The 26,014-nt window shown below is 39.7% G+C and overlaps 3 protein-coding genes across 3 annotated transcripts in view; 1 reads left to right on the forward strand and 2 right to left on the reverse strand.

Annotated features, from left to right (window-relative positions):
• Nucleotides 1-1,941, reverse strand: part of LOC135480308 (uncharacterized) — a 36,643-nt gene extending 34,702 nt beyond the window's left edge. The window contains exon 1 of the mRNA XM_064760121.1: nucleotides 1,689-1,941. The gene's annotated coding sequence lies outside the window, so the exon portion shown is untranslated. The remainder of the gene's footprint in view (nucleotides 1-1,688) is intronic.
• Nucleotides 1,942-5,745: 3,804 nt separating this feature from the next.
• Nucleotides 5,746-12,379, reverse strand: LOC135481529 (transmembrane protein 174-like). Its single transcript, XM_064761328.1, has 5 exons — nucleotides 12,041-12,379; nucleotides 9,747-9,985; nucleotides 8,732-8,855; nucleotides 7,824-8,050; nucleotides 5,746-7,390 (listed from the first exon to the last, which is right to left on the reverse strand). The coding sequence occupies exons 2-5, from the start codon at nucleotides 9,926-9,928 to the stop codon at nucleotides 7,303-7,305; spliced, it is 621 nt and encodes a 206-aa protein (XP_064617398.1). The 5' UTR covers nucleotides 9,929-9,985; nucleotides 12,041-12,379; the 3' UTR covers nucleotides 5,746-7,302.
• Nucleotides 12,380-12,661: 282 nt separating this feature from the next.
• On the forward strand, nucleotides 12,662-18,509 carry LOC135478708 (FAS-associated death domain protein-like). The gene is made up of 3 exons (XM_064758644.1): nucleotides 12,662-13,037; nucleotides 14,899-15,315; nucleotides 16,219-18,509. Exons 2-3 carry the CDS (start codon nucleotides 14,931-14,933, stop codon nucleotides 16,479-16,481), a joined length of 648 nt encoding a protein of 215 aa, XP_064614714.1. The 5' UTR covers nucleotides 12,662-13,037; nucleotides 14,899-14,930; the 3' UTR covers nucleotides 16,482-18,509.
• The last annotated feature ends 7,505 nt before the right edge of the window (nucleotides 18,510-26,014 follow it).

The following is a 26,014-nucleotide window of genomic DNA, read 5'->3' on the forward strand; positions in this document are numbered from 1 at the left end:
GTATGTAAGAAATTATACAAATAAGAAATAAAGCCGGTAATACACAAGAAAGAAGCGGTCATCAGTTTTCAATGATGCCGGGCAGACAATGAACATTCCAGGCATGAATTCCACATCAAAGTTCAAATTCGTAGTCCGTGAATGAGTTCCATGTCAAATAACAGTTAAACAAGTATCTCAGTCGCGCTTTAATTGCAACTGTTCATAAAGGCATCATGCTGATGTAATTAGCATGGCTACCTTTACGGAAAATGTTACAGACCCTAACCGATCAGATTGTGATTCAAAAGTAACGGACGATTACGTCTTTCCCGTTAATATGTAAAGATCTCATGCTACAAGAGGCGCCATCTATGATGTTACACATGACATACAAGATAGACGATTACACTGGGCAACCAGCGCCATCTTTATTGTTAAATACCATGTACGTGATAGATATGTACATAGGGATAACAGCGCCGTCTATGTGGTTGATCACAATGCAGATCGTCAGAGATTCTGAACGCTCTGTCCATACCTGCCAACGAGAGTGTTATACTCATTGTAAAATGTGAGAAACTTAGAATGAAGGCGTTTGATGGAGTATCCTTGACAAACAAGTTTTTGAACTAGCAACTTGTGACGCAGATTAAAGTCATCACAATTAACGCAAGCTTCTGACAAATGCTACAAGGCGAGATATGTATACGCCATATGCAGGACCCTTTGGTATATTGCTATCTAAGTAAGGATAAATTACAAAACATTTAACCAATGAAATATCAACTTGATAAAACCATGTACCCGAAAGAAATGTAGGGTATACGCCTACAGAAAACGAAGAACGGCGGCAGTCCAGGCCAAAAGACCTGTCGGTCATCTATACCTCATACTCATTACTGTAACGCCAACATTACTCCATATCTAATATCTTGATTCAGCTTGCTGGAAAATCAATACAATTGGCGATCCAATATACATGTACAGCAGGGTACTCATGCCGTGTGCCGGCTCACAGGAGGCTGTATATATGCAGATAGTGCTGTTTTGTATGATGGCAGACTGGCGTGGGGAGAGCGGGTAACCGGAGCTACAAGTCCCGGGAGTGGATGGATGCCTACACCACTACCATGCCGCCAATAGTCGCACTTGTGTCTAACACTCTCTCCTTGCCACTAGCAGGCTGGTTCAGCAGGCAACCAATGCCGCTTCCAATCGATAATCTACTAAAACATGGCTGTATACGACAGCCTGCTGTCAACAAAAAAATGCGTTTCGTTTGCGCAAACAATAAAGGTAATCCAAACACGACGCTTGTTGAAATGATTTGACGTGCAAGTATCTTGTGTGTTCCTCCAGTACGAGACAACGACGCCAAATCGTTGGGGAACGGCACTTGCAGCCTGGACATAATGGAACTACTAACAGGTCGCCATGTATACAGCGTGAATTGGTTATGAGACTAACGTTTAGCATTTGAGGTCATTCACCACACAGTTGTCAATACAATGTAACAATCAGGTCATAAGTCTAAAGATGCTCAATGAACATTCTAGGTTAGTCCTTCATCTGGACGAATCAGGAGAGCAAACCAGAAGATGGTCCTGCAAGCGTTAGACATTACATACTGGACCACCATAGGTGAGTCAGTATGAAACCAATCTGCAGAATATCACGGGATCGTATGAGAATTCGACATGACTTACCTTTCATCTCTCCATTCTTGTTCAGTGAGACTGTCTCAGTATTAGATGGTAAAACTCAACTCCATCTTTCGGGTCACATAACAGTGTTGTGGAAAAACTCGACAATCGTGCTTTCTAGTTACAGTACCAGTGATATCCGATAGTCGAGGAGACCGTCAGTGGACTAGTTCTAGCGGGACAGCAGCAGGAACGGTCTGTGAGCAGGCTAAGCCCGGATGACTGGCCAGCCTGCATCGAATAACAGTCTCGGCGTGGCCATCGATCTGAGTGGGTTTAAACAGACTAGCGACAACCTTGCTGCGATTCCTGAATCCTGTCAACCCATCGCCTTCACCGCGCCCCTCTCTCAGACTTCTCCATTTCGACCCAGTCAACATGTTAACAATAAATCTAAGGTTCCTGTTACAAATCCATGGTTTCTCTGTGACAATCTGATTTGCTAATCTCACATGCCTGATTCATACTTCTTCCGGTAGAATTTCAAAGTTGCCATGTATAATCTCTTACATTGTTGCTGTTAGCTCTCAAACCTGGTCATCTGTGAACCTGGCTTTACAGCCTAACCTGTAACGGTCCCACCACGCCTGATTTCACTTGTAATATCGTCTGATTAATAGGGTCAAAAGGTATTCCTTTTCGAGGAAATATCACTGACATTTAGGTTTATTTCAGTGGTGTATTTCTTATTGATTCCCTTTCAAATTAAGGACATTCTCCCGCCGCTGTTGCCAATGCTATCAAAGGAAGTTTTTCCGAGGCTTGAATGTAAGCCGAGAACGTAATAATTACCACGCAGCGAGCCGATGAATCAAGTCATCAAAGGATGAAGAAAGTCTTCAAATCTTCACGAACTAGAACCCTTTCTGTGAGCCTATACTTAGCAGACTGACATACCGTTAACGTCATTGGAAAAGTCGACTTTCCTCTTTAGTAAGATCTTTCATGTAGAGAGTATTTTTAAAGCTTTAAAATAAAATAAGTGTGTTCCGATGAAGAAGAATGTCGTTCTTTGAAATGAATATCACAGAGCTCATTTGAACATTTCGCTTTACAAGAACTTACAAGATTTTGTTAACAAAGATTATAAGAAAGTAATTAAACTTTTTTTCTGGTAACATTTTAAAGTATATGTATACCTGTATGGTCAGATAAATGTATATACAGTGCTCCGTTATTTATACTTTGGTAAAAAGTTGTTAATCATTACAAAGCAGAAATTGTCAATTGTTCTGCAACAATATTATCAATATCGATATTTATTTCTGTTGACAGATATTTACTGATATTAGGGAATACATTCTGATATTGATGAATATTCACCGATATCGAAAACTTTAAGCAAAATAGATAACTATCTTATCCATGCCATAAATAAATTTTAGCTTATAATATTATATTCACTAAAGGAACTTAATTACAGTTGGTATTCCTTTGGTTGTTTAGGAGGTTATGCAACAGCGTCGCTAAATGACGGGCAAGAGTGATGTGACAAAAGTGTCGGCTGCTGCAGCTATTATTGGACGATTCGGACAAAGCTATCACTAGAAAGTAACTTGAAACCTGGAAACGAGTTCGAAAAATGTTACGCTTTTCTAGACCTGCGGAATAATCAGAAATTGTTTGTATAGCTTAGGATGGCAGGCCATAATTACGATCTCTGCTGGTTGTCCTGCTCAACCGAACGGCTGAGTTCTCTCCTTATTGTGACCATGCAGAGACGGAAATGTCTTCATCCTCATCCTGTTTTGTTTCCATGGTAACGGGGATTACATCTGACACAGGGTTTCCCAGATACCTTGGTGATGGGAGATTAGTGTTGTGGATTAAGCAAGGATGGGTCTGTCTGTCAAGGAGGACTCCATACGAGAGGAATGGTACTTAAAGGTCTGACTGAATTTTGCGGGTATGTTATTTAAGGTGACATGGCTGACCGATTTGTGTATACATTCAATCATTCAAAAAAATACTTAACATTGTGTTATGTCCGATGTATCTGTGGGCCAGATAGCTCCTTCAGGCCTATATTAGCTATCGTGTACTGGCAGACGGATGCTGAAAACTGGGAAATAAACATCGGCACCATGGATGATGGCGTGCTAAATGCGACAAGCCCAACCACACTGGTCATACTTACACTTACAAATGCTTCAGGCACATACACATGCAAAAATATACCTGCTAGAGCAGCCATGTCGGGTTTCAAGCCGTATTCCCGGCCTGTGCAGCGTCGCCTCTGTTCAACTGAATTGTGTCTATATGCATAGGATGAAATGCAACTTATTTGGAAAGCCCCCAGTCATCCAAGTCATAGATACCGTGCATGTGTACTAAATGTATATATCTTGTAGATCTAGGCTAAATGTGTCAAATGTAGAAAATCGGCCTTTGGACAATTTTTGAAGGCCTGCAAGACCAGTCTTTACATTTGTAGCAGTTTTTTCTTTCAAATCAAGCCTAAATGGCTTGAAGCCGTAAAAAATCTCGATGACGTTTACAATTTCATGTTATTTTTTTTCCTTGCTAAGCCAGCAGATGTGGGAAATCCCTTCACCTCTGTATGTATGTGAACCTGGCACACAGATACAGAGGCATATTTAAGCTGTGGGAAGTCAGCTTAGCCCTACCTCTGTTTTTGTGTGAACATGTAATAGAGTATCTGAGGTGGGAGAAGGCGGGGAGGGGTTTACAGATGTGGGAAATTCCTTATACCTCTGTTTCTGTGTGAATCTGACACAGGGTTCCAGAGGCGTGTTTAAGCTGTGGAAAGAGTCCGTTCAAGCTGTGGAAATAGGTACAGTTTACGTCTATTTTCGTGTGAATATGTAAGGATGCGAGTCAAATGTGTTTAAGCTGTATGCAAATAACCAGTTTACCTTTGGTGTCAGATGCCCATTTACACTGTGGAGAATTAGATTACCTGTGTCCGAGTTTACACACCTATAAGATGTGATGGTCAGTTTACATGTGTTTTAGTGGGAACAGAGCCTAGGGTACGTATTATAAACACATTAAGGCTTTGTGGGAGACTCGTTTTAAAATCGTTTAAAGTCATAGCTGCTCTGGGTTAATCATCAGCACACTCTTTAGACATGTGACTAGAGTACTGGCGCTAAAAACAAACCGAATTTAAACCAGGTGAGAATGGCCTAGAATAAGATTTTAGCGTGAATAGACCCTAATGAAAAATATAGCTTTTACGTAAGATATGTCTCTGGAAAAGTAATCAGACTGTGCCCAACCTTCAAATATGATAATTCATTGTCCTGTGGTTCTTAAAATCAGCAAACATAAGCATTTCGCCCATTTATCTCAATGTTCTCTATCACCCCCGGTTCCTTTCGAGGAACCCGGATGTTCGCAGCTATGAATCGGCTAAAGTAATGTACCCACGTCAGCCGGCCAATGCAGTTGCAGGTCTGAATTCAGATCTCGCTGCTCTTGCTGTAGCATGAAGTCAGAAGATTTTCCAAGAACCTGAATAAAGGATGTGGTTTACTCCTGATATCCTACTCTAAACCACAAAACTGACCATCGTTATGTAAATGAAACAAATTTATACATCTATGGCGTTAGACAATAACGAAATAAATAGGCTACTTCTGAAAATTGCCCAAGCCTATTTTCTAGCGGCGACCTTCTGGAGTGGGTTTAGCCATCCTGAGTGTAAATGACTCCACATCCGCTTGATGAAAATTTTGCGTGACCAATAGCCCAAACTACATACTTGACATAAGAATGTAGCCTCTTCTTTCCGTAACCCTAATGGGGAAGTCTAAAGCTTTGCGTTATAAATGATCACACGAGAAAAATACTATAGGTGGAGTAAGGGGAGTAACTCTCTTATGTCTTTGTGTTCAACTCCTTATTCACATTCCACTCGATTTATAAACGAGTGTTATAGTGTTGGTTCATGTTTGGGTCCCCTTCTATGCAGCTGTTTCTCTTCAATAAATGATGGGTGCCTTCACACAGGATCCAACCTTAGGTTAGGTTTGTGAATTCAGATGCAAATCTTTGTTACCACCCAAAGCAATCTGTTGGAAACACATTTCTCACGACACCAAAAAAGCTTTTATTGATGCTAAAAATCCGAACAGTTGGTGAGTATTATACAAGCAAATAAAGAAAATTTAACAAATAAAATGGTTGTATAAAAAAGGTAAGAATGATGATTAGGAAGAGGAATCTTGAATATTATTACACCTTAGATGTTTGGTTTATACTTGCTCTGACCTCCCCAATCAAAACTCAACACTACAGTAAATTACAATAAATGGAATTAAAAATAAACATGGAAAGTTAGAGCATATATTTCACATCGCCTTAAGAACTGTTATTACACAGAAACTGTGCACAGCTTTCTTTCACCATTTTGTCAGTCAGTCAAATACCAGAAACACACATCTGGCAATCTCTGGCAGTGCATTTTTATAAACATACTTATGGGGTTACTTGAGACATACTTAATTATACTAAAACTATACCACTGACAGTCATATTCATTCCTCAACATCACTATCACCTCTTGTCAACAAGTAGTCCAGGTCTGAACATTAACATTTTACACGACTACCTAAACTTTGTGACCCAGTCAGATGTTCTAGTGACTTAGTACACCAATATCAGTATTTTATGTACAACATAACGCCTGTATTAATGGAGTAATAAGTTAAAAGTTCAGATAAGAAGGATTAAGTATGTAATCTCACAATTTAAATTGCAAAAGCTTGTGGCTGTAAGCCACTACTGAACATTTAACAGGTCCTTTGGATAAAAGTCAAATGTTAATACATGAACAAATGTAATCACAATTTATTTATATATATATACATGTACACATATATGTATATTAACACAATCACACTGTGACCGTTGAATCAGTTCACCTCAACATTGATTTTCATCAAGTTTTGTGACAGGAATTCTAATTTGCCCAGACAAAATGGCTCATCTATGGGGAGACAACTTTTGTAGGAAATTCCATCACAAACCCTTCATATTAAAGGAATGGAGGCTGTGATGACAGATTCCAAATTTCAGGGATGATCCTCCATTTACCCATATCAGTGTTCTTTTTGTGTACCTTACACATACCCTGTGTTGCATCACATTTCAAAACCAAACCATCCACACAAACATCCATTTCTCTCGACTTTTTCTTGTTGTGACAAATGGTACACACTTCAACGTTAAATGACATTCAGATCGTCGAATTAAAGAAAAAAAAAAAAACAGCTCAGCATTATTGTCCTGGGGTAAAAACCAGCTGAGCTATGATGAGCTTGCACTGAGAGCACAGGTGTGCATCATAGCACTGAACTGTCTGCCACTTGTGATCACAGCTGGCAGTAGAATGTATCAGTAGAGATAGCACTGAGATCAGAATGGGAAAATAATACATTAGAGAAGTTAAACTTCTCTGCAAACAGTGACCACCAATAGGGTTTCACCACAGTCCAGGCAAAAAAATGTCAAACTTGCACATAGCATCGTAAAACAAAGCACATTTCTTCCATAAAAATGTTCATTCCATACAAAAAATGGAGCAATAAATGGCAGAGCTAGTGATGAGCGACTTGATGTGGAATGCAATTTCTAGCCAGTTGGTGGCTTATCAGTGTTTCTCTCGCATTACAGTGTCATAACTGGGTGGCCTTTCATCATCTGTTGGGAGAGGTGGAGCTGAAGGAGTTACTGGTGAACTGTGGAATAAAACGTAATGGCAATTATGAAAACCTACATGTATGGCACTACTTATTTGATCTGTGTTGGTGATTTCACTTACACTATGGGGAATTGCCCAAGCCTATTTCTAGCAGCAACCTTCTGGAGTGGGTTTAGCCATCCTGAGTGTAAATTACTCCACATCCGCTTGAAGCTCGAAGGAGCAAAAACTAGATTCAAGGCTGTGGGACATTTGCAGCAAGCTAGTGCTTTAACCGTCTGCACCAACAAGGATGCTTGTCTGGCAATACCATGGTTTACCATATACTTTAAATGAAGTAGTGTTACCTCTTTCTAGAAATCTAAGGTGAATGATGTGTCACGAAAACAAACTTACTAGCCTTACAATATTTGACAACTGAACTAAGTGGTTAGGTTTCTGAGGATATTCCAACTGAAGTATCCACTTACCCTGCATCTGAAGACTGTGGGTACATAAAGGGTTGGAATGGTGTTGGTGGGTTGGGAGGGTACATAATGTTAGGGGGAGGGGGTGGGGGTATATGTTGATGTGGGTACTGTGCGCCCCAGCCAGAGTAGAGCTCAGGGTTGCCGTAAGGCGCTGACGGGAATGTGGCCATCTGCGTGTTGGTGCCATATCGTGTGGAGGATCCTGGAGAGTAGGTCACTTCCTGCCTCTACAAACAGCAGAGAAATCATTTGTGTTTAGACCTGTACTGGTATCCTATTGACCACAATACTGATTTGAGGAACCAATTAATAAAATAAATAACAAATAAATAAAATAAAAACCAAAATCATACCACTAAACATTTTATACAACATTGTCTATGATTTACATGAGAAAATCTCTCAAATTGACTATATAATTAAATAATGATGTTACTATGTGAAACATTCTCCATCTAAAACAAGTCATTCAGGGCAGCCTGCAGTGAACTGTTAAGTCATTGTGTCTGGTTGTGTTTGTAAAGCTAAGAGGTATTTCACAAGCACCTCAGTGTAACAGCAGAGAATGATGTGTTTGTACAGCTGAAAACTGATTTGTGTCCCTGGTAAATGTTTTGTAATCAAGCCCCTTGGCCAAAAGGCCTGGATCAATCAGCCAGACGTGACCAATGATGTTGCATGATGGAATGTAGCTTTAGCTGGTATGGTTTGGACTTTAAAACTTTGACAGTTTGTCAAATACCTGGCACACAGTTGATGTTTTCTTAGCATTGTCTGTTAGGTTTGCTCCACAAATAACGTGACCACCTTCACAGAACTGAAAAATTCTTGATTACAAGATTAGACACAAATCAAATAAATTTAACCATCATTTGTGAGCCTTTGGTTTCAAACCCTCATCAGTGTACCTGTGATTCTCTCTGCGAATCTCGCCGTTTTATTTTCTCTCCAATGTGTGAGCACAGAGTAATACCAGTCAAAATGAATAGCACCCCAACAGTGCACGCCACAGGGCCTATAATACGGAAGAACCTGAAAATACAAACATTCACAGCTTACTCAATCACTTGTGAACTGAATTCAACAGAATCAACAGTTAACCCTGTTGTCACCTTAAGCAAAATATTCGCATTCCTGCTTCACCACATTTGGCCGGCAGAAGAAATGCATATTCAGAATATGGATGTCTCTGTGATAAGTCCACAGATGCTTGTCTGGTCTGCAAGTATGTAGTGCTGCTCGATCTTAAAAACTTAAACAATTTGCATAATCCAATTGTTGTCTTTGACCTTCTTAGAGAGGCTTTTACAGTCATTTCATCAATGAAAAACACAAGGATCTTGCAGCGTACAGAGGGTTTAGCAATTAGTTTGTTGATACCTTGATATATCCCTATTTACACAGCAGTAAAACAGAAGCATCTCATGAAAGACTGAACTGTGAAACCCCTCCCTACACAGTTTTAGCAGAATACATGTGGACTGATAGCAAGATGTGGACCAGACTTACCACAAAACCAACTCCAATTCACCAAAAGGCTAACAATACCACTTGGTAATGTAATTATAATGTTTGAAAACTACTAGTATGTGCAATATCAAAGCCAGTTACCAATTTGACACATTCACCTATGTAGTTCCAAACACTATACAACCAACAAGGTCCAAGTACAATGTTCTCATAAATTCTGAAGACAGCCATAAACCATACGTGCGCTTATTTTTAATCCTATAAGCATCAACAGTAAAATTTGCTCTCTTTTTCCCTCTTTCTCTCGTCATTGCTTTGGAATTATACCATCTGGCATGTATTACGATTTCAGCCGCAAAATATCCAACCTCTGTCCAACTAAATATACCCAAGCTTTCTGACAATGATGAAATTGAGCACCAATGTTTATTGCAGTCCTGTCTCTTAACTTACTCAGGAAGAGAGACAAAGTCTATGACTCCATAGGATTGCAACGTAATAAAGATTCCTGGGCACAGTAAAAGGACTCCAATGAAAATACAGAACACACTGCAACAGCCAAGACATCCTGAGTCAGCAATCATGGCCATTCGAGACCGCCTGTGTCGTCGTGCAGGAGGCGCCATATTGGTCATTACCAGCAGACTACCCTGAAGTTATGGCTGGTACATTTCCGAATGGCAGTCAAGGTCCTACAGTTGAAAAATATAGAGGAATTTAAAAGTGTAAATAAATACAATGCACTCTTTGCAATCAAAACCTTACATAGATTTACACAAATTAATGGTTAGTTTTAGTACATGACCCACATCAGAATGAATGAATAAAAAATTAGGGTGTAACACCATACTAGCAGTATTTCAGCCATATCATGGCAAGAACATGTTAAAACCAGGAAACAGCTGTCTTTCGACAAGATAATGATAGCCTTCAAGATCTGAACAAATAGTTAACAAATGGTTTTAAACTGTTAAATCGTCATACAATTAACAAAAATCAGTTAGAAATCGAAAATCACGTACACTATATAGTTGTTACACCACATCCATATACGATTATAACATGTTTCAAATATTTAACAATGAACGGCTTCACCAGTAAATAAATACAATGAATTAAGTAATTGAAATACTAAGTTATATGTCATACAGAACACTCTAAAAGAATGGGGTGACATACCCTACCACATCCATGCTACCAAGTGACAAGGGGATTACCAGCTGGGGATTTGAACCAGTGATCTCTGGGTTTGGAGTCTGTTTTTCTGTCACTACACTAAATGGAAATTCCCTCCAGATCGGAAGTAGATAGTGTTCACAGAGCACCCCTGTTACACTTATATCATGGACAAAATCATGTTTTAATCCTTATGGACCTATTGTGTTCAACAGATCCAAGCAACAAGCTTGTCCACAGTGCTGAGGTCCTATTTTTCCACCCCAGAGACAGGAAAACTTGAACCAGGATGTGTTGATAAATTCAAACTATATATGTAAATATAATTTACTATTTTTTAATTGCAGAATTTATCTGTAAAGTCTTCCTGTAGAGAAGTCCAATCAGGAGCTAAAATAATTACATTAACTTCCTCAAAAAATTAATGACATCAAGCGGTATATGAAACATGTACTCATGTTCAGGCCAGAGCTCTTCATGCTGCCTAACAAGAGAAGTGTTAGGAATGTGCATAACCAGGATTTCTTCATTGCTGGATAAGACCTACATGGCTAATTTAAGAGCATTTCAAGAGTCTTGTGAATTCATGCAGATTTAAAAGGGACACGGTGGAGTTTCTCAAAAATCAACCTAGCTGAAAGGCATGATTTTATGGTACTTCCGAGATTGAATATACATCTTGAATGGTTGGGTGTGTCAGCCCTATGGCACCATTAGAAGCTATATTAAAATCATATCTTTAAGCCACGTTAATTTGCAACTATTCCCCAGCCACCTTATCCCATCTAAACCTTCACGAATTCACCGATTTGGCTTATAACGCAGACCTGTAAAACGCCTGGCAGCAGGACTTTGATATCATTTTATTGACGTCAAATGTTCCTTTCACAGCTTATTATGATGACATCACATTAAAGACAGTTCGCCCTTACAACAGAAACTGATACATTATAACAGTGCATTTGTTACACTGCATCCATGACAAAGGCTCCAAGTCCTGCTTCAAACTAGAGCCACCTCATGGGATTAAAAAATATGCTGCCTCCATATTAAACTAAACAGTCATTAAACATGTGAAATATTCATAAGTAGAGTGCAAAACACCTTTCAAATATAAAGCAGTTAGGTACAATCCATAAAAAAATCCACATGCACACTAAGGAGGATCATTTATGAAAATACTCCCATTTTGTTATTTGTCATTTCTGTTTTGTCACCATAAACATGATTTCTAACAAACAAATACAAACTAATAGTGTTCTTCTAACGGCCGCCAAAGAACATCTAGGTACAAATTCTCTCTGATCATGTGTATATTCTTCCTAGTCTTGGTTTTACCCATCTTCACTAGTGTTAATCCTCTGCCTTGGGTGGTAATTCTCAATTGAGTGTGCAGAGCAAGGGATATACTGTCAGGAGCTTTCATGGTCCAAAGACACAGTCTACCTAGATAACCTAGATAATCAATAATAAAATTAGCATACAAAGTTCTTTGTCCCTTGTTTGCGTAGAGCCACAAACAATTCGACCCATGGTTGGAATTTACAGACAATCTCCTTGACAAAACTTACCATACACACTGTATGAATGATGAATTTATCCTCACTCTGGACAGCGTCTGTACAAGACGAACGAGGCCCTAGGACAGGCCCCTGGCTGTGAAGTTAGGGTTTTGACTCTGCCCAAATTTTCATTTGTTAGTTACCATGTCAGCTGACCTAAATCTAATGCTACGTAACTAATGCTACGTAAAATGCATGGTAGCTAACTATATCCGGTTAAAAAATTTTCATTCCCTCCACCGAGAACGGACTGAAAAACCAAGCATTTATCAGCTACAACCAAACACTTCCGATACTGCACCCTACACAAGTGAAGGGAAAGACAGAATGACAAATTGACAGTTCACTTCCATGTGCCAGAAACCGGACTTGCTACCTTCACGACATTCACTGATCATACGTAGAAAAATGCCAAAAGTAGATTATACACGGTTACGGACTTTAAAATAAAAAGGTATTAATAATGGGTGTGAGTTCAAAGCTGAAAAATTTATTGTTTAAAAATATATTTATTTAGTTTATATATTTCCTTTTACTAATGTGAGATATATTTCCACACATATTATCGTCTTTGCACGATTACGTTGTGAGTTGGTATTTTTAATACTCCCAGCAGCTTCTGTAAGTAAGCACACAGCATGTCTGCTATGGTAAACAAACTTCGAACTTTAGCAATGATATGTAAGTGCCCCCACCTTCCTTTGTATGGTTAGGGTGAACCCCAGGCTCTTTGTTAAATACTGGACGTCGCAACCAAAAACCAAGCCTGTCCTGATTAGTTTGAGCTGCTGGTCCGCCACAGGAATATCCTTGGGGAATCCCCACCATTTAAGGAAGGCACTAAAACGTCACAGGTTTCGACAGGATAGGGTCAACATTCTGAAGTAAAGTGTCGACTGGGAGATTCGTAGTTTTAGATCCAGATTACAATACACCTGTGTAGTATTACCTGATGAACTGTCAGTTCCCCATTTTGCAAAATGTCGATTTAAGGACGAAATATAAGGTAGGTATCTTGATGTAGAAACGTTTTATTTTTTTGAATAGACATAGACCTAGTCTAGTTCTGTGGTAGCCCCGAAAGACCCCAACAGCTTTTACTATATTGGCCTAGGAGTCTTGACGCTAACAGTATTAAGTCCAGGCCGATTTTCTTTGTCATCGAACAAGCTAGTCTCGTGAAAATAAAGGAAACCAACCTAAAGACCTTCTTTCCACACCCACCGCACCGCCACCATATGCCCCTACTGGCTTTTAGAATAGATTTATTATAGCCATAAACGCTTCCACCTCACACGCTCCGAGGAGCATGTACCGTGGAAGCTTTCATGTCTATACAAAATCTATACTAAAGTGAGTAGGGACATATGGTGGCGGTGTAGTGGGTGTGGAAAGAAGGTTTTTAGGTTGGTGTCTTTTATTTGCACAAGAACTATTTGATAACAAAAAGACTTGGCCTGGACCTTCGTTGAGTATGAAATTAATACTGTTAGCATCTAGACTCCAACGACGCTAGGCCAATATAAGAAAAGGAGTAGGAGTCTTTCGGGCAAACACACGGCCAGACAGGAAGCCAGCATGAGCTGGGCTTTTCATGACACAGTCAGGACCAGTACTGTGGAGGCCTTCCACAGTCTAGTTGTGGAGTGGGGTAACTCCCATTTCGAGCAATGCAGTTACGAGAGTCACAGTGTGAAACAGCCACAAATGTGTCAAACCTACAGCAAGGAACATACCACTGTTGTTATGTGCATTAAAACTTCCCTACCATAAATCAACGTGAATCGTATAACTACAGGCTCTGTAATTTACTAACCTGTCATGAGACTTGTTGAACCAAAAGGGTCTATGGCAATCACATCATAAAGAAAATCATATTTTCCAAGCCTGTATAACATGGCAGTAAGTGAGCCCACCTCCATCATGCTGCTGTAACAAGGCTGACCTTGAGTTCGTGACATTTAACAGCTTAAATACAGGCTGATGTATGGTTCAATCTAGGGATTTTAATGACTTTTTGAGTTTTCACATCGATCACGTGACAAAGACAGACAGATTGAAATGGTGACTGTTAAAAGGGTATACAATGAAAGTGTTATTTCTTGTCAGTTTGTGAATTTACCAACCTAAGGAATATTTGGCTGACATCGATTTATGTGAGGGAAGTTTTAATGCTTGCATAGACAGCGGTAAATGCTCTTTGCCTTACTTCTGACAAATTCGGGGCTATTTCCCATTGTAACTCTGGCAACAAACACAATTCACAGAGTTGCTTGAAATGTGAGTTACCCCACTCCTCAACTGCCACTTTCCAGGCCAGGTCTAGCCTAAAGCCTGCTGAGACACTGCTAATGTAGTGCCCAGCATCAGTATAGCCAGCCTCCATGCAGACAATTTCACCAAAAATAACAGCTCATACCCATCCTTATAGTTAGTATGCACCGATTCCCAGAGTTCTGTGAAGTGTAGATATGCCAATACCAGCATCAGTAAACCATCTCTTTGAATTAAACAAGTCAAGTCAACATCCACCATGTTTTTGAATTTGAACTTCTGCCAAGTCCCAAAAAGGTATGTGCTTGCTGTTCAAAATATAAATTCTTGACATCAAAATCCAATATTTGTAGCACCCTAATATTTGAAGACAAGAAAAAGAGTAAAAAGCAAATAAATTTCAAACTGAAAGTCTCGCTGGAATCAGTTTTGAACAGCTGGCATATACCTTGCTGGGGGCTGAAGTTGGCTGATGTTTGTGTTTGTATGAATCGTTGAGTTCAGCAACAGCAACATTTGGTACAACTTCTCTTAGTATATTTCTCATGATTTTCTTTGTGATCTTGATGTTCTTTCCTTTTTTGTATTCCTAGATAGCCCAAACGTTTCCTAGTCTTGATGCAGAATGGAAATTCAAGTGTCTGCTTTTCGGGTAATGCTAAATAATCTTGCCCACCAGCTGTCTGAACGAGATCTTCAATCCATGAAATACTTGTGCCGTGACTTGATTCCTCGAGGACGTTTAGAAAGTATTGAAGAACCGATTGAGCTCTGGGATGCTCTGGAACAGAGGGAGCAGCTTGGTGTGAATAACACCAGGTTTTTAAAGCAATTGCTAATTTATGGCACTGAGGGCAGGCGAGACCTTTTGTCTATTCTGCAGAATTACGAGGCATCATTAACATCTAATGCTGATGTCCACGAGAGAACATCTGATGTGACGCCTTCACATGCCAACTTCAATGGCTACAGACTCAGTAATCCTATCAGAAGTCAACAACAATTCCCAGGTATTTTGTTCATTTTTTTCTTCAAACAAACCCTGTTATTTACAAAAGTGTGGGTTTAGCCTTCAATGCTAACCCTTGTAAGATGTAAGGTAAAACGTCGTTTGTATTCGAGAGAACTATATGATAGGACAAAACCGAAATGATGTCATTCTCTGAGAATCCCTTGTACATGTAAGTGATCACATAGTCATCTAGTGTGTGTTTATCTTTGTCACACTGTCTCACAAAGAGACTAGTAGTATACTAGTAGTATGTATAAAGCTGCTCTATAAACAGTATAAAGTAAATGGTAACTGAATAAATTTCATTGACCCTTTGAACAAAGATGCATGCTAAATACTTGAATTCATAAATTTGGAGACATTTTCGACCAGACTAATTAGAGTTTTGTCATCTATTTCTCGTCGCCAAATTACATGACCATTTCCCATCGATTTTGGAAAAGTGAGCTTGTTACTCTGAGCATTTGAGCCTGAAGTAAACCTTTCAGATCCCTGTTCATGATAACCTCATAGCCATACTCCCGTATGTTCGACTCCAAGTCTGGAGACAGCTTAGACGTGTACAGTCAGCCGCCAGTGAAAGTGGATGGCGCTTGCTTATGTTATCTCGGTGACACAACAAGACCTCCACATCGTTGTGTTTCACGTGTTCACCCAGAATGCAACCACTCTTCAGCGTTATAGACCATACACTTATATATTATTTGCCCATTTCACGGGCTCAGATGGTTGATGGCACTCGATGGCAGGTTGGGTAGGAAAAAAAAAGACACCACCATCTGTTGTCATTCTGTACTACATGTGTCATTCTTGACAGCCCGAGAGGATGAGGATAGAACAGCTACATTTTTATTTTACTCAATAATGTAAACTGCAAAAAAAGGATTAAATTTGGTTTCAGAATTAAGACGAGAGGTTGAGTTCATCGTGAAAAACATTGGCCGTGACTGGCGTCAGTTTGTGAGAGCATTGGGTGTTTGTGAGGCGGACATTGATTACGTGTCTGAACAGTATCCCCGAGATTTGCGAGAAAAAGTACGACAGACCTTAATAATGTGGCAGGCACAGAATCCAGAAATTGCCTCAAAGGAGGCTCTTATCACAGGGCTGAAGTTATGCGAGAGGAACGATATGGTGCATCAGATGTTGAGAGGACAATACTAGTGTATTGTTACAAGTATAGACCCAGTCATTTCTTAAAATAATTTAGTGTTGTTTTTTTTTTATCTTATCTTCTTGACCTATCTATATAGGAGTAGAATATGTCGGCTACATTTCTATTTTTCCCGAGAAATTTTCGTAAAATCTGACTTGTATTTTGTGTAGGGCCTACATGGAACTATGGTTATTGTGTCTCGTGATTCGATTCAACTACAGGAAATATCCAGCTTCACTTAACCACTATCTCTTGGGTATATTTTCCAGAGTTAATCTAGATATACTGTTTATGGAATAATGTCTGGCGCTCTGTTTGCTCGTTAAGTTTATTTTATTTTAATTTTACAAAATTAGCATTTCAAATTGTTTGAATTGGCTCTTTTATCGTTCGGTACTGTATCATGATGGTACAGAACCTTGTGCATGGATTGTATGTAGTTGTGTACATGCGTGGAAGTTTGTCCATGTAAAAGTTTATATTTGCAGTATGCAGATAGCAAGGACTCGCTATACAGAAAAGTTTGCTATTGAATGCGTATGGATTTGAAACAAAAGTCAAATGTACCAAGAAATTGGTTATAAGAGGAGCTTAGATGTAAATCTGTTTATATACACACGGCTTATATTTAACAGCTATGATAGCGTAAAAGATTGAGAAATAAAATAGCAACAATCTGGTGATGGTATTTCAGCATCTGGACGAACACCTGACCGATTGCTGGATGCTGGCGATTAGGGACCTGGTTCCCGGCCAGTGGATCAAAACCCGAAGTGGTGGTTGTGTAGTAGAGGGCTTTCCCATAGCCCTATAGTTAATATACAGGATGTCACGAAAACTGGATATTAAGAATATGACTTGTGCAGGTTCGATCCCAGCTCTGGAGAGGAAATTTGCAGATTCCCCCGCTCTCACCTCTTGGTGAGGCATTGGTGAAAGTATTAAAGCGGGCGAGAGCGTTCTTGTGACTCTTGGCACAGATTTACTTTCGTGGACACTGTCTTCTATGTCCCCACAATGTCACTGAAACATAGACAATGTGGCTTTAAGCCATAATCATTCGTTCATCCTACCAGTATGACACTCAAGCCTGTACCTCACATATGGGAAAGTTAATTCGTCATTATAACTTATCAAAGGTTTGTGGTTTAGCCTTGGACTGTTTTCTCTGCTCGTGCATAAAACCGACCGCCATTGTGTAAGTGAAAATTCCTGAGTTTCATGTATTACTTTAAACAACAGTCAAATAAGTGTATAAATTAATGTTAAAACAACCACCCTACACGCTTTATACTTTACGAGTAGAAATATAATTTGCTTATATCTTTAATAATAGTAAAAGGAATACTTGAATACATATGTGCGCATCGATATCCTTAGAGATTCCAAAACTCGAGAGCGACCTGATCACGAAATAATTTAACCCTATATAATAGTGATATAGAATTCATACAGTACCGTATGGCAGAATCATAATGCGTTTTTCTATGGGATATTGTATATATGTTTCAGTATACTATTTCAGTATCACTTTCAAGGCTTCAGAGCATTAGTCGCTGAAGGGGTATTTCATTTCCAAATGACTATAGCAATTTGGATGCTATAAAGTTGTTATAAAGGGATAATTCAGCGGTATTGTGAACAGTGTATTAAATATATAGTAGAAAATCCAACTGTATGTACTGCATGATTATATTGATTGTGTTGATTATGCAGTGAAAGTTAAATCAGGTTTCAATTTAAATGCAAAGGTGTCGGGATTTTTTTTTATGTTTTTTATTATTTCATTCAGTTAACTCTGATAACCATCTTATACATGAGACATCTTACAATCACTCGCCACGATATGGCTGAAGTATTTGCCGATGTGGCGTAAAGCCATAATCATTCATTCATTCTTACAATCACAAGTGGTCATTTGCTGTGTATGCGAATAACGTTTTCGCTATCCACAATCAACCTTAGAAGTATTCCATTGATTTGGGGATTTATTAATTTTCTAAATTATATAATAAAAGATACGATTTTGGGGACCAGTACCTAACCATTATGTGTGCACCGGGTATTTGGGTATATGTTACATGGATCGGCTCTTCAAAGGCGTATTAAGTTAAGGCATGTCTAGATCTTAATACCAATCTTCTTTCTCTGGGCTCTGTCCAGTTTATCCCGCCGTAATTCTGACCGCTGTCGAATAAGTTAAATATTCTTGAGTAAGGCGTAAAACACAAATCAAGTAAGTGAATAAATAATGCCCATCTTGACATAAAACAAAACAAATGGCAATTTAGGCCAGACTAATAGTAATATGGAGCTCATAACGGGTAGTACATTTTCGAACAATTGGGCGCTGACTCCGAAATTTCAAAGAGGTGTTAGTCTTAAGTCAAAATTTCAAATCACTTTAAAATTGTTATTTCTTATGTGACACGGTCAAATTTTAAGCTCAAATAACGGAACATGCAAAATTTAAGATTAAAATTTAGACTTTTATCTAAGATCGCTTCGTGATACCGTGGGTCAGATTCCCCACACAGCATGACGGCAACTTCTTACTTCCAAGGCTCTGCCGATGATGTCAACATGATTTGAGCATATCTCGATAAATACAAAAAAATGATGGCTGTGGTAAATGCCTTGTCCAAGTGCCAAACACTGTAATTAGAAAGAAATTCATATTCCGGAGTCCTGTTCTTGTTCACCGTTTCGAGCATCCATACGCTTATGTTATTGATGATGGATGCAAAGTTGTTCCCCTTGTGCTCGTCAGGTGAATCGACACAAGCCTACAACTCGACGATAGACATCCTGTAATACATCATCAGTATGTAAATGAGCCTTAGGGCCTAATGATTTCACAGTATAGTACTACATATCTGGTACAGCTGAAGATCTGAATAAGTGACTTTTAACCTCTTGCTAGCACAGTCACTGCCTTAAGTCTGGAGTTTGTCAGATAATTGGTTTTGTGCGGCATTTTTTTTTAGGAAAAAAAAAGCAAAATTGCGTGAACCATGAAATACAACACACCAAAGTCCAACAAATTTTCTACAAGATAGTAAACTTTATTCTGGCACGCATAGACTGCTATAATATTAAAGGCGTTTTGGTTTATACATTTACCTCAAACTGTCTCCACCTCTGCATTTGGTGTCCTACCAGATTTGTGATCTTGAGTACTGATATTTCAAGACAGCACTATCAATACTGAAGTGTTATAGTTGGTTTACCAATATTCTCAAAAGGTTAAATAGGATATGAAAAGTGACGACTATTCCTCTTTTGCATGTTTCGATTAAAATGCTTTTCTTTCCGCACTCGATGAATATATTTTTAAGCAGTTATAAAAGAACATCGGGTTTGTGAGCTGTAGACATCGGGCTCAAAGAAATAACAGCCACCTATGTAGGGGGTAGAAATCGGGCCCAAGGAAGCAACAGCCAGGTTTGTGAGTAACAGAAATCGGACACAAAGAACCAACAGCCAGGTTTGTGGGTGGTGGAAATCGGGCCCAAAGAAACTACGGCGCATCACATGGGACCCACCGACCCTAGGTGGCTCAGATGTTTAATTTATTTATTGGATTGGTGTTTTACGCCGTACTCAAGAATATTTCACTTATACAACGGCGGCCAGTATTATAGTGGGAGGAAACCGGTCACAACCCGGGGGAAACCCACGACCATCCACAGGTTGCTGGAAGACCTTCCCACTTACGGTTGGAGAGGAAGCCAACATGAGCTGGAACTCAAAGCGACCGCACTGGTGAGAGGCTCCTGGGTCATTACGCTGTGCTAGCGCGCTAACCAACTGAGCCACGGAGGCCCCCAGATGTTTAAAGCACTGGCTTGCTGCAACTACCAGGCCCTAGGCTAATGAAGTTGCGTGCTCCACTTATAAGCCTTACCACCGGTGAATATGTGTGAAAAATTCTACAGAGAGGCGTTGAACATGAGTGAATCAATCACTCAATCATGGAACCCACCTGAGGCAAAGCTGCAGTCGTAGAATAGAGCGATAACGATTCGAATACTCGACCTCATTAGGCACCTGTCATGTTCAGCGGCGTGCGCTTCTGATGGCTCTTAAGTCTTGTCTGTATGCATGGCGTCCATGAAAACTCATAATTCGACAGTTCATTTTGGAACTGAAATTCGACAAAATCTTAGGAAATCTCACCTTAATCCAAGTCATGTGGTACTTTAGTTGAGACAAATTTAACTCGTTTACCTTCGGACAACTGGCCAATGATCACTATACATTAACCAATCCTTGCATTTGTCTGAGGAGCAGTCGGTAGATTTGTCACATTTGCCTGCAGAGGAGCGGACAGGAGGTTTGTAGTTGTTCCTAATTAGCAGCGGTCCTGTGGTTTGTCACTTGTGCTTGGCGAGGAGCGATCAGGTGGTTTGTCGTGCCTGACGAGGAGCGGTCAGATGATGTGTCACTTCTACATGACGAGGAGCGGTTAGGTGGTTTGTCACTTCTACCTGACTAGGAATAGTCAGTTGGTTTGTCACTTCTACCGGCCGAGAAACGGTCAGCTGGTTTGTTACTTGTGCCTGACGAGGAGCGGTCAGGTGGTTTGACGCTTGTGCCTGACGAGGAGCGGTCAGGTGGTTTATCACTTGTGCCTGAGCGGTCTTCAGAATCAATTCAGGCCATCATTTTGGAACTGAAATAACAGTACCTTAATTGCGTGCATTCTGAAACAGCGATCAAATTAAGCAGCAATAAAATATGCAGAAATGATATTACAGGGGCGGTAGATACAATAGAGGCTCCGATTATCTGATCATCTTTATAGATTCACAGAACGTTTTGGACCATGTAGTGCGTTTCCGTTAGAGTACTGCTGTTGATCCCAACTCCGCCACTACACTCACTCATTCTGATGTGCTCACCAGCGGACTTTGTGTATGCGCGACAGTCCGACCATGCATGCACATCCACACTATAGTCATTTATTTCAAATATAACAAACGGGAAAAACCAAAAAGAAACACCTGCCCCGTAGGCCTAATCAAAGAGCTGCAAACCTGAGCAAATACTTATCAGCTAAAATTCAATTCGGGTAATCGCTTATAAGCCCACTCAGGAGAACAATGTTCTGTTCAAGCCGCCTTAAAAGATGCTAATTAGTTGTTCACTACATTAACAGGTGTAAGCTATAACAACTTTTTTCACCCTCTGTCAGTTGAATAGTGGTGGTCTGATTGGGGAACTAAAAGGTGCCTTTTAGTGGTGTTAACCTGTATGTGTATATTAGTTGTGCTGAAAATTCAGCTAGAGGATTAGCGCTGATAAGGTTAGTTCGAGCTAAGCGTCAAGCGTGTTGGAGACAGAGTTCTGAGTGGCGGCAGTTACATGGTGGGCCTGCCCGGATAACCCCCAGGTTTAGAGAGCTGCTAGTGTGCTCAACTTCATCAGCATGCAATATGGGATTTTAATATTTCCGCTGGAAGCCATGGTCCATTCTTCAAAATCAGAAAGCATGATTGAATTCGGTAAATTTTGATGAAGACACCTGTGCGTGTATTATATTCATAACAAACGATTCAGCTGTTACTGATATAATTAGTGCTTCAGCCCTAAATAACGTTGTAAATGTTAACTGCCGAGACCTATAGGGCCTATATTTTAATACAATGACAATCTGTCGTCATCCATCCATAGTGTTGCATTACATTTCAGACGTATAATACCCGAAGCAAATACACCATCTGTCCACAGATGCAAGTCTCACAGTTACCCACCGTCAGTGGAGGTCTACATTTGTGAGCGGGGCGATCAACGTCCATCGTTCGGAATTAATGAATAAAATAATTCTTTCACATTTGTGAACCTCACAATCGCCGTCCATACATCATTTTGACTTTCTGCAAATAATTCTTTCACATTTGTAAACCTTACAATCACCGTCCATACATCATTTTGACTTTCTGCAAATAATTCTTTCACATTTGTGAACCTCACAATCACCGTCCATACATCATTTTGACTTTCTGCAAATAATTCTTTCACATTTGTAAACCTTACAACCACCGTCCGTCATTTTAAGTTTCGGTACCGGTAAGTGATTCTTCCATCTTTGCAAACTTCGTGACACTGTCCATCATGCTGACTCACTACATTTGTATAAACCATGACACCGTCCATTTTGTTGACCCACTACAATTGTGACCCTCATGACACCGTCCATCATGTTGACGCTCTACATTTGTAAACCCCATTACACCATCATGTTGATTCACTACACTGAGTTTCTGTGAATAACATCCGCATTTACACTGTCCATCAGTTTAAAATTTCTGATTCTGAGTGAATGATTTTACCATTTCTAAACCTCTTGATCACAGCCGATCGTTTGTACTTTCTGTGAATGATTCCTTCAAATATGTGATCCTGGCTGTCGTGGCTAATAAGCCTTCTTTCCGGTCGCATGCAGGTGTCCTTCCCTCGAATATAGATGATATCACTTTAAGAATTCGATTTATAAACATTATATTATCATTCGTATCTAACAACAAACAATTTAGTAACACCAAGAACTTTGTTCATATCGTCTCTGTTGTCAACCAAAGGTTTTGTAATCGGCAGTACTGGACCTATATACTGGTCGTCATCCGAAGACGATATTTTCAGCATCGCCGTTTTACAATTTGTGTTGTATATATTCATCGTGAATAATAGCGTGTATGCCATAGAGAAAGTAAATGCTCTAACTAAATGAGCGGGTTTACGTAAATAGTCTCCGGTGTTCTCATGTTCCAATTTCAAGGACATCAAGTTGAGATGTTTCACACCTCAAGCGTTGAAATATCAGGACCTTGTTTGAGACAATTAGTAATGTAGTGCCTGGAGTGAAAAGCCAAGCACTTAATTCAATATAGCAATTTAATTTGAGGTTTTGTCGGTTTTTTATTCTTTCATGACTCAGATGTGGGAATCTGCGGAGAAAGTAACCACAAGCTGACACGTTAGTATATATACCCTTGGAAAAAAGTTTTGCGGATTTTTTGCATTAGGTTATAAGAAAAGTCTATGTATAGTGCCTCCCGGAACCTACAGCTTGCGGACATCAGCCCACATAAACTCGCGCTCAACAAGCTTTTGAAGTCATTATATACAAGCCTGTAACTTTTGAAAGTTCACCATCGCACGAATCAAGCAATACCATTGCTAAAAAAGCCAACAAAAACGACTTTTTTGCTGAGTTACTATAAACGCTGAAATTACCGGAGGGATGGGTTTGCTCTGCACACAGGTTTTGTATTAGACAGCTTGGATTCTAGCTAATTTGTATGACAGGATCTGTCATTAAACCGAAATCAATGAACTACAAAACAGTTGTGCCTAAAACGATGCGTGTACTTGTTCTGTATTGCTATAAACTTGTTTCGAAAGATATACGTTTTTAACCGTGCGCTAGCGATGTCAAGACTTATATACACTTGCCTAAGGGATGCCGTAAAGTTAGGACATATAACTCTCCAAATATAAATACAGCGGACATGTCATTAAAATTAATGTGTACTCATGTGTTTAGGCGTCCTTATTAAGCTTTGATCTATGAATTATATCAGACCACAAATCGACAAGCTTGTCTTCTTAAATATGAAAATAGCACCAGCCTATACACGACTTGTTTGTATTGCGTTTTCACTGCGAATCTTTCTGCACATGTCCTCATGATTAAGCTAAGGCGCGAAACGTTTATTACGCCTCCAAGACATTAAAAGAAAAAAACCTGGCAAGATGGTTTCAGACCATAGAAACAGAAAATACAATTCAATGGTCACGAATCAAGTTTGGCACACTAGATAAAGTGTGCATGTACGCTTGGCTTTGTCAAACTTCTTCTTCAAGAAGCCTTGTTATTTGCAATAATTCTGTCTACAAAATAACCTTTGTTCTGAATTCAAGACGGATGATGTAGGTCACAATAACTTTTATAATTAAAACAGGCTATATTCTTGAAAATGGAAGACACACTCATTACAGCGCATGCGTCGCTGTCTACTTTTTGCTTTACATCACTGCCACAAATAGACAAGCATGTGAGACACATGGATGTATCCTTCTTTAGGCTTAGCCTCATGATTATCTCCTCCCGCCGAACTATCTAATCAGCATTCATCAATAAAATTGTTTCAGGTTTCGGTTAGAATCATGTTGCGCATACTCTGTATAAAGAGAATGTATATGTATAATTATTAAGAGAGACAAAGGTTGAGACGGATTGTTTGTTTTTGACATCACTTCCTCACTTATCACCGTGACTCCAGTGACCTCGGCGTTGTTCAAGATTTCTGTACAAAATTTGTTATTGCTGGCAGTGATGTAAAGCGAAAGGAGTATGAACAGAAGACCCTTATCATTCTTATCTGATCCTGAAATTATTTATTTATTTATTTATTTGATTGGTGTTTTACGCGGTACTCAAGAATATTTCACTTATACGACGGCGGTCAGCATTATGGTGGGTGGAATCCGGGCAGGGCCCGGGGGAAGCCCACGACCATCCGCAGGTTGCTGACAAACCTTCCCACGTACGGCCGGAGAGGAAGCCAGCATGAGCTGGACTTCAACTCACAGCGACCGCATTGGTGAGAGGCTCCTGGGTCATTACGCTGCGCTAAGCGCGCTAACCAACTGAGCCACGGAGGCCCCTGATCCTGAAATTAGGTAGTTCCAGCCCGTTTATCTAAATGGTACTTATTTATTTGATTGCTGTTTATCGCTATACCCATGCAGAGTTCCGTCAGATCGATATAACAAAAACAGCATTTCGTGGGCTTTCATATTTTTGTATTGGCTCGACATGAATGGCCTGTCTTAGCCATTACCTACCCATGGGCCCGAAAGGGCTCTGGTTGCCATGCGGGGCTAATACTCTTGGATTATATACGGACAAATACAAAGGTATAAAGTTGAAACAAAATCTTATTACTACTTTACCAGTGGTCTTCTTTAACAAAAAGAAAGGAAAAGGAAACTACATTCAGTACTGAGCCATAGAGCCGCAGCAAGTGCATCAACAACGTTCTTCACCGTCTTGGTTGATGCTGGTCAGTTTCTTTAAATCTCGAGAGCCCAAAGATAGGTGTGAAGGACAAGGCAGCGGACGATATAAATATTAATCGTATAGCTAGAAGAAAGCTTTTTGGTGTTTAACAATATATATCCCTCCATTCCCGGTTCTTCAGATATATGTTATATGTCGAAGTCGTTAGTTCCATATATATATATAGGCCTATATAAATCTTCTAAACAACAGCTGTATATATAAATGTGTCTGTCCTCGTGTTTCATTCGATTTATTTCACTGGTTATTTGGATATAATTTAAAAACAAAGGCATCATTTTATGCGGGCATTTATAAATCGCCAATCACTACTCTTCAACATATACAAATATAGGCAGTCGTAAGCCTCATTCTGTCCGATTTACATATCAGAGGAGCTATCGTAGACTGTAAGCCCGATGTATATGTCGGATAATCTGTCTTCTGCATATCAGATCTATATGCCAATCACAT

The sequence above is a fragment of the Liolophura sinensis genome, chromosome 1 (genome assembly GCF_032854445.1).
Source record: "Liolophura sinensis isolate JHLJ2023 chromosome 1, CUHK_Ljap_v2, whole genome shotgun sequence".
Taxonomy (NCBI): domain Eukaryota; kingdom Metazoa; phylum Mollusca; class Polyplacophora; order Chitonida; family Chitonidae; genus Liolophura; species Liolophura sinensis.

Coding starts and splice junctions, on each gene's coding strand:
- LOC135478708 (XM_064758644.1), top strand. CDS start 14,931: ATGGAAATTCAAGTGTCTGCTTTTCGGGTAATGCTAAATAATCTTGCC. Junction 15,316..16,218: donor AAGTCAACAACAATTCCCAG/GTATTTTGTTCA, acceptor ATTTGGTTTCAG/AATTAAGACGAGAGGTTGAG.
- LOC135481529 (XM_064761328.1), bottom strand. CDS start 9,928: ATGACCAATATGGCGCCTCCTGCACGACGACACAGGCGGTCTCGAATG. Junction 8,856..9,746: donor GACTTTGTCTCTCTTCCTGA/GTAAGTTAAGAG, acceptor TTGTATTTTCAG/GTTCTTCCGTATTATAGGCC. Junction 7,391..7,823: donor CCACAGTCTTCAGATGCAGG/GTAAGTGGATAC, acceptor TTTATTCCACAG/TTCACCAGTAACTCCTTCAG.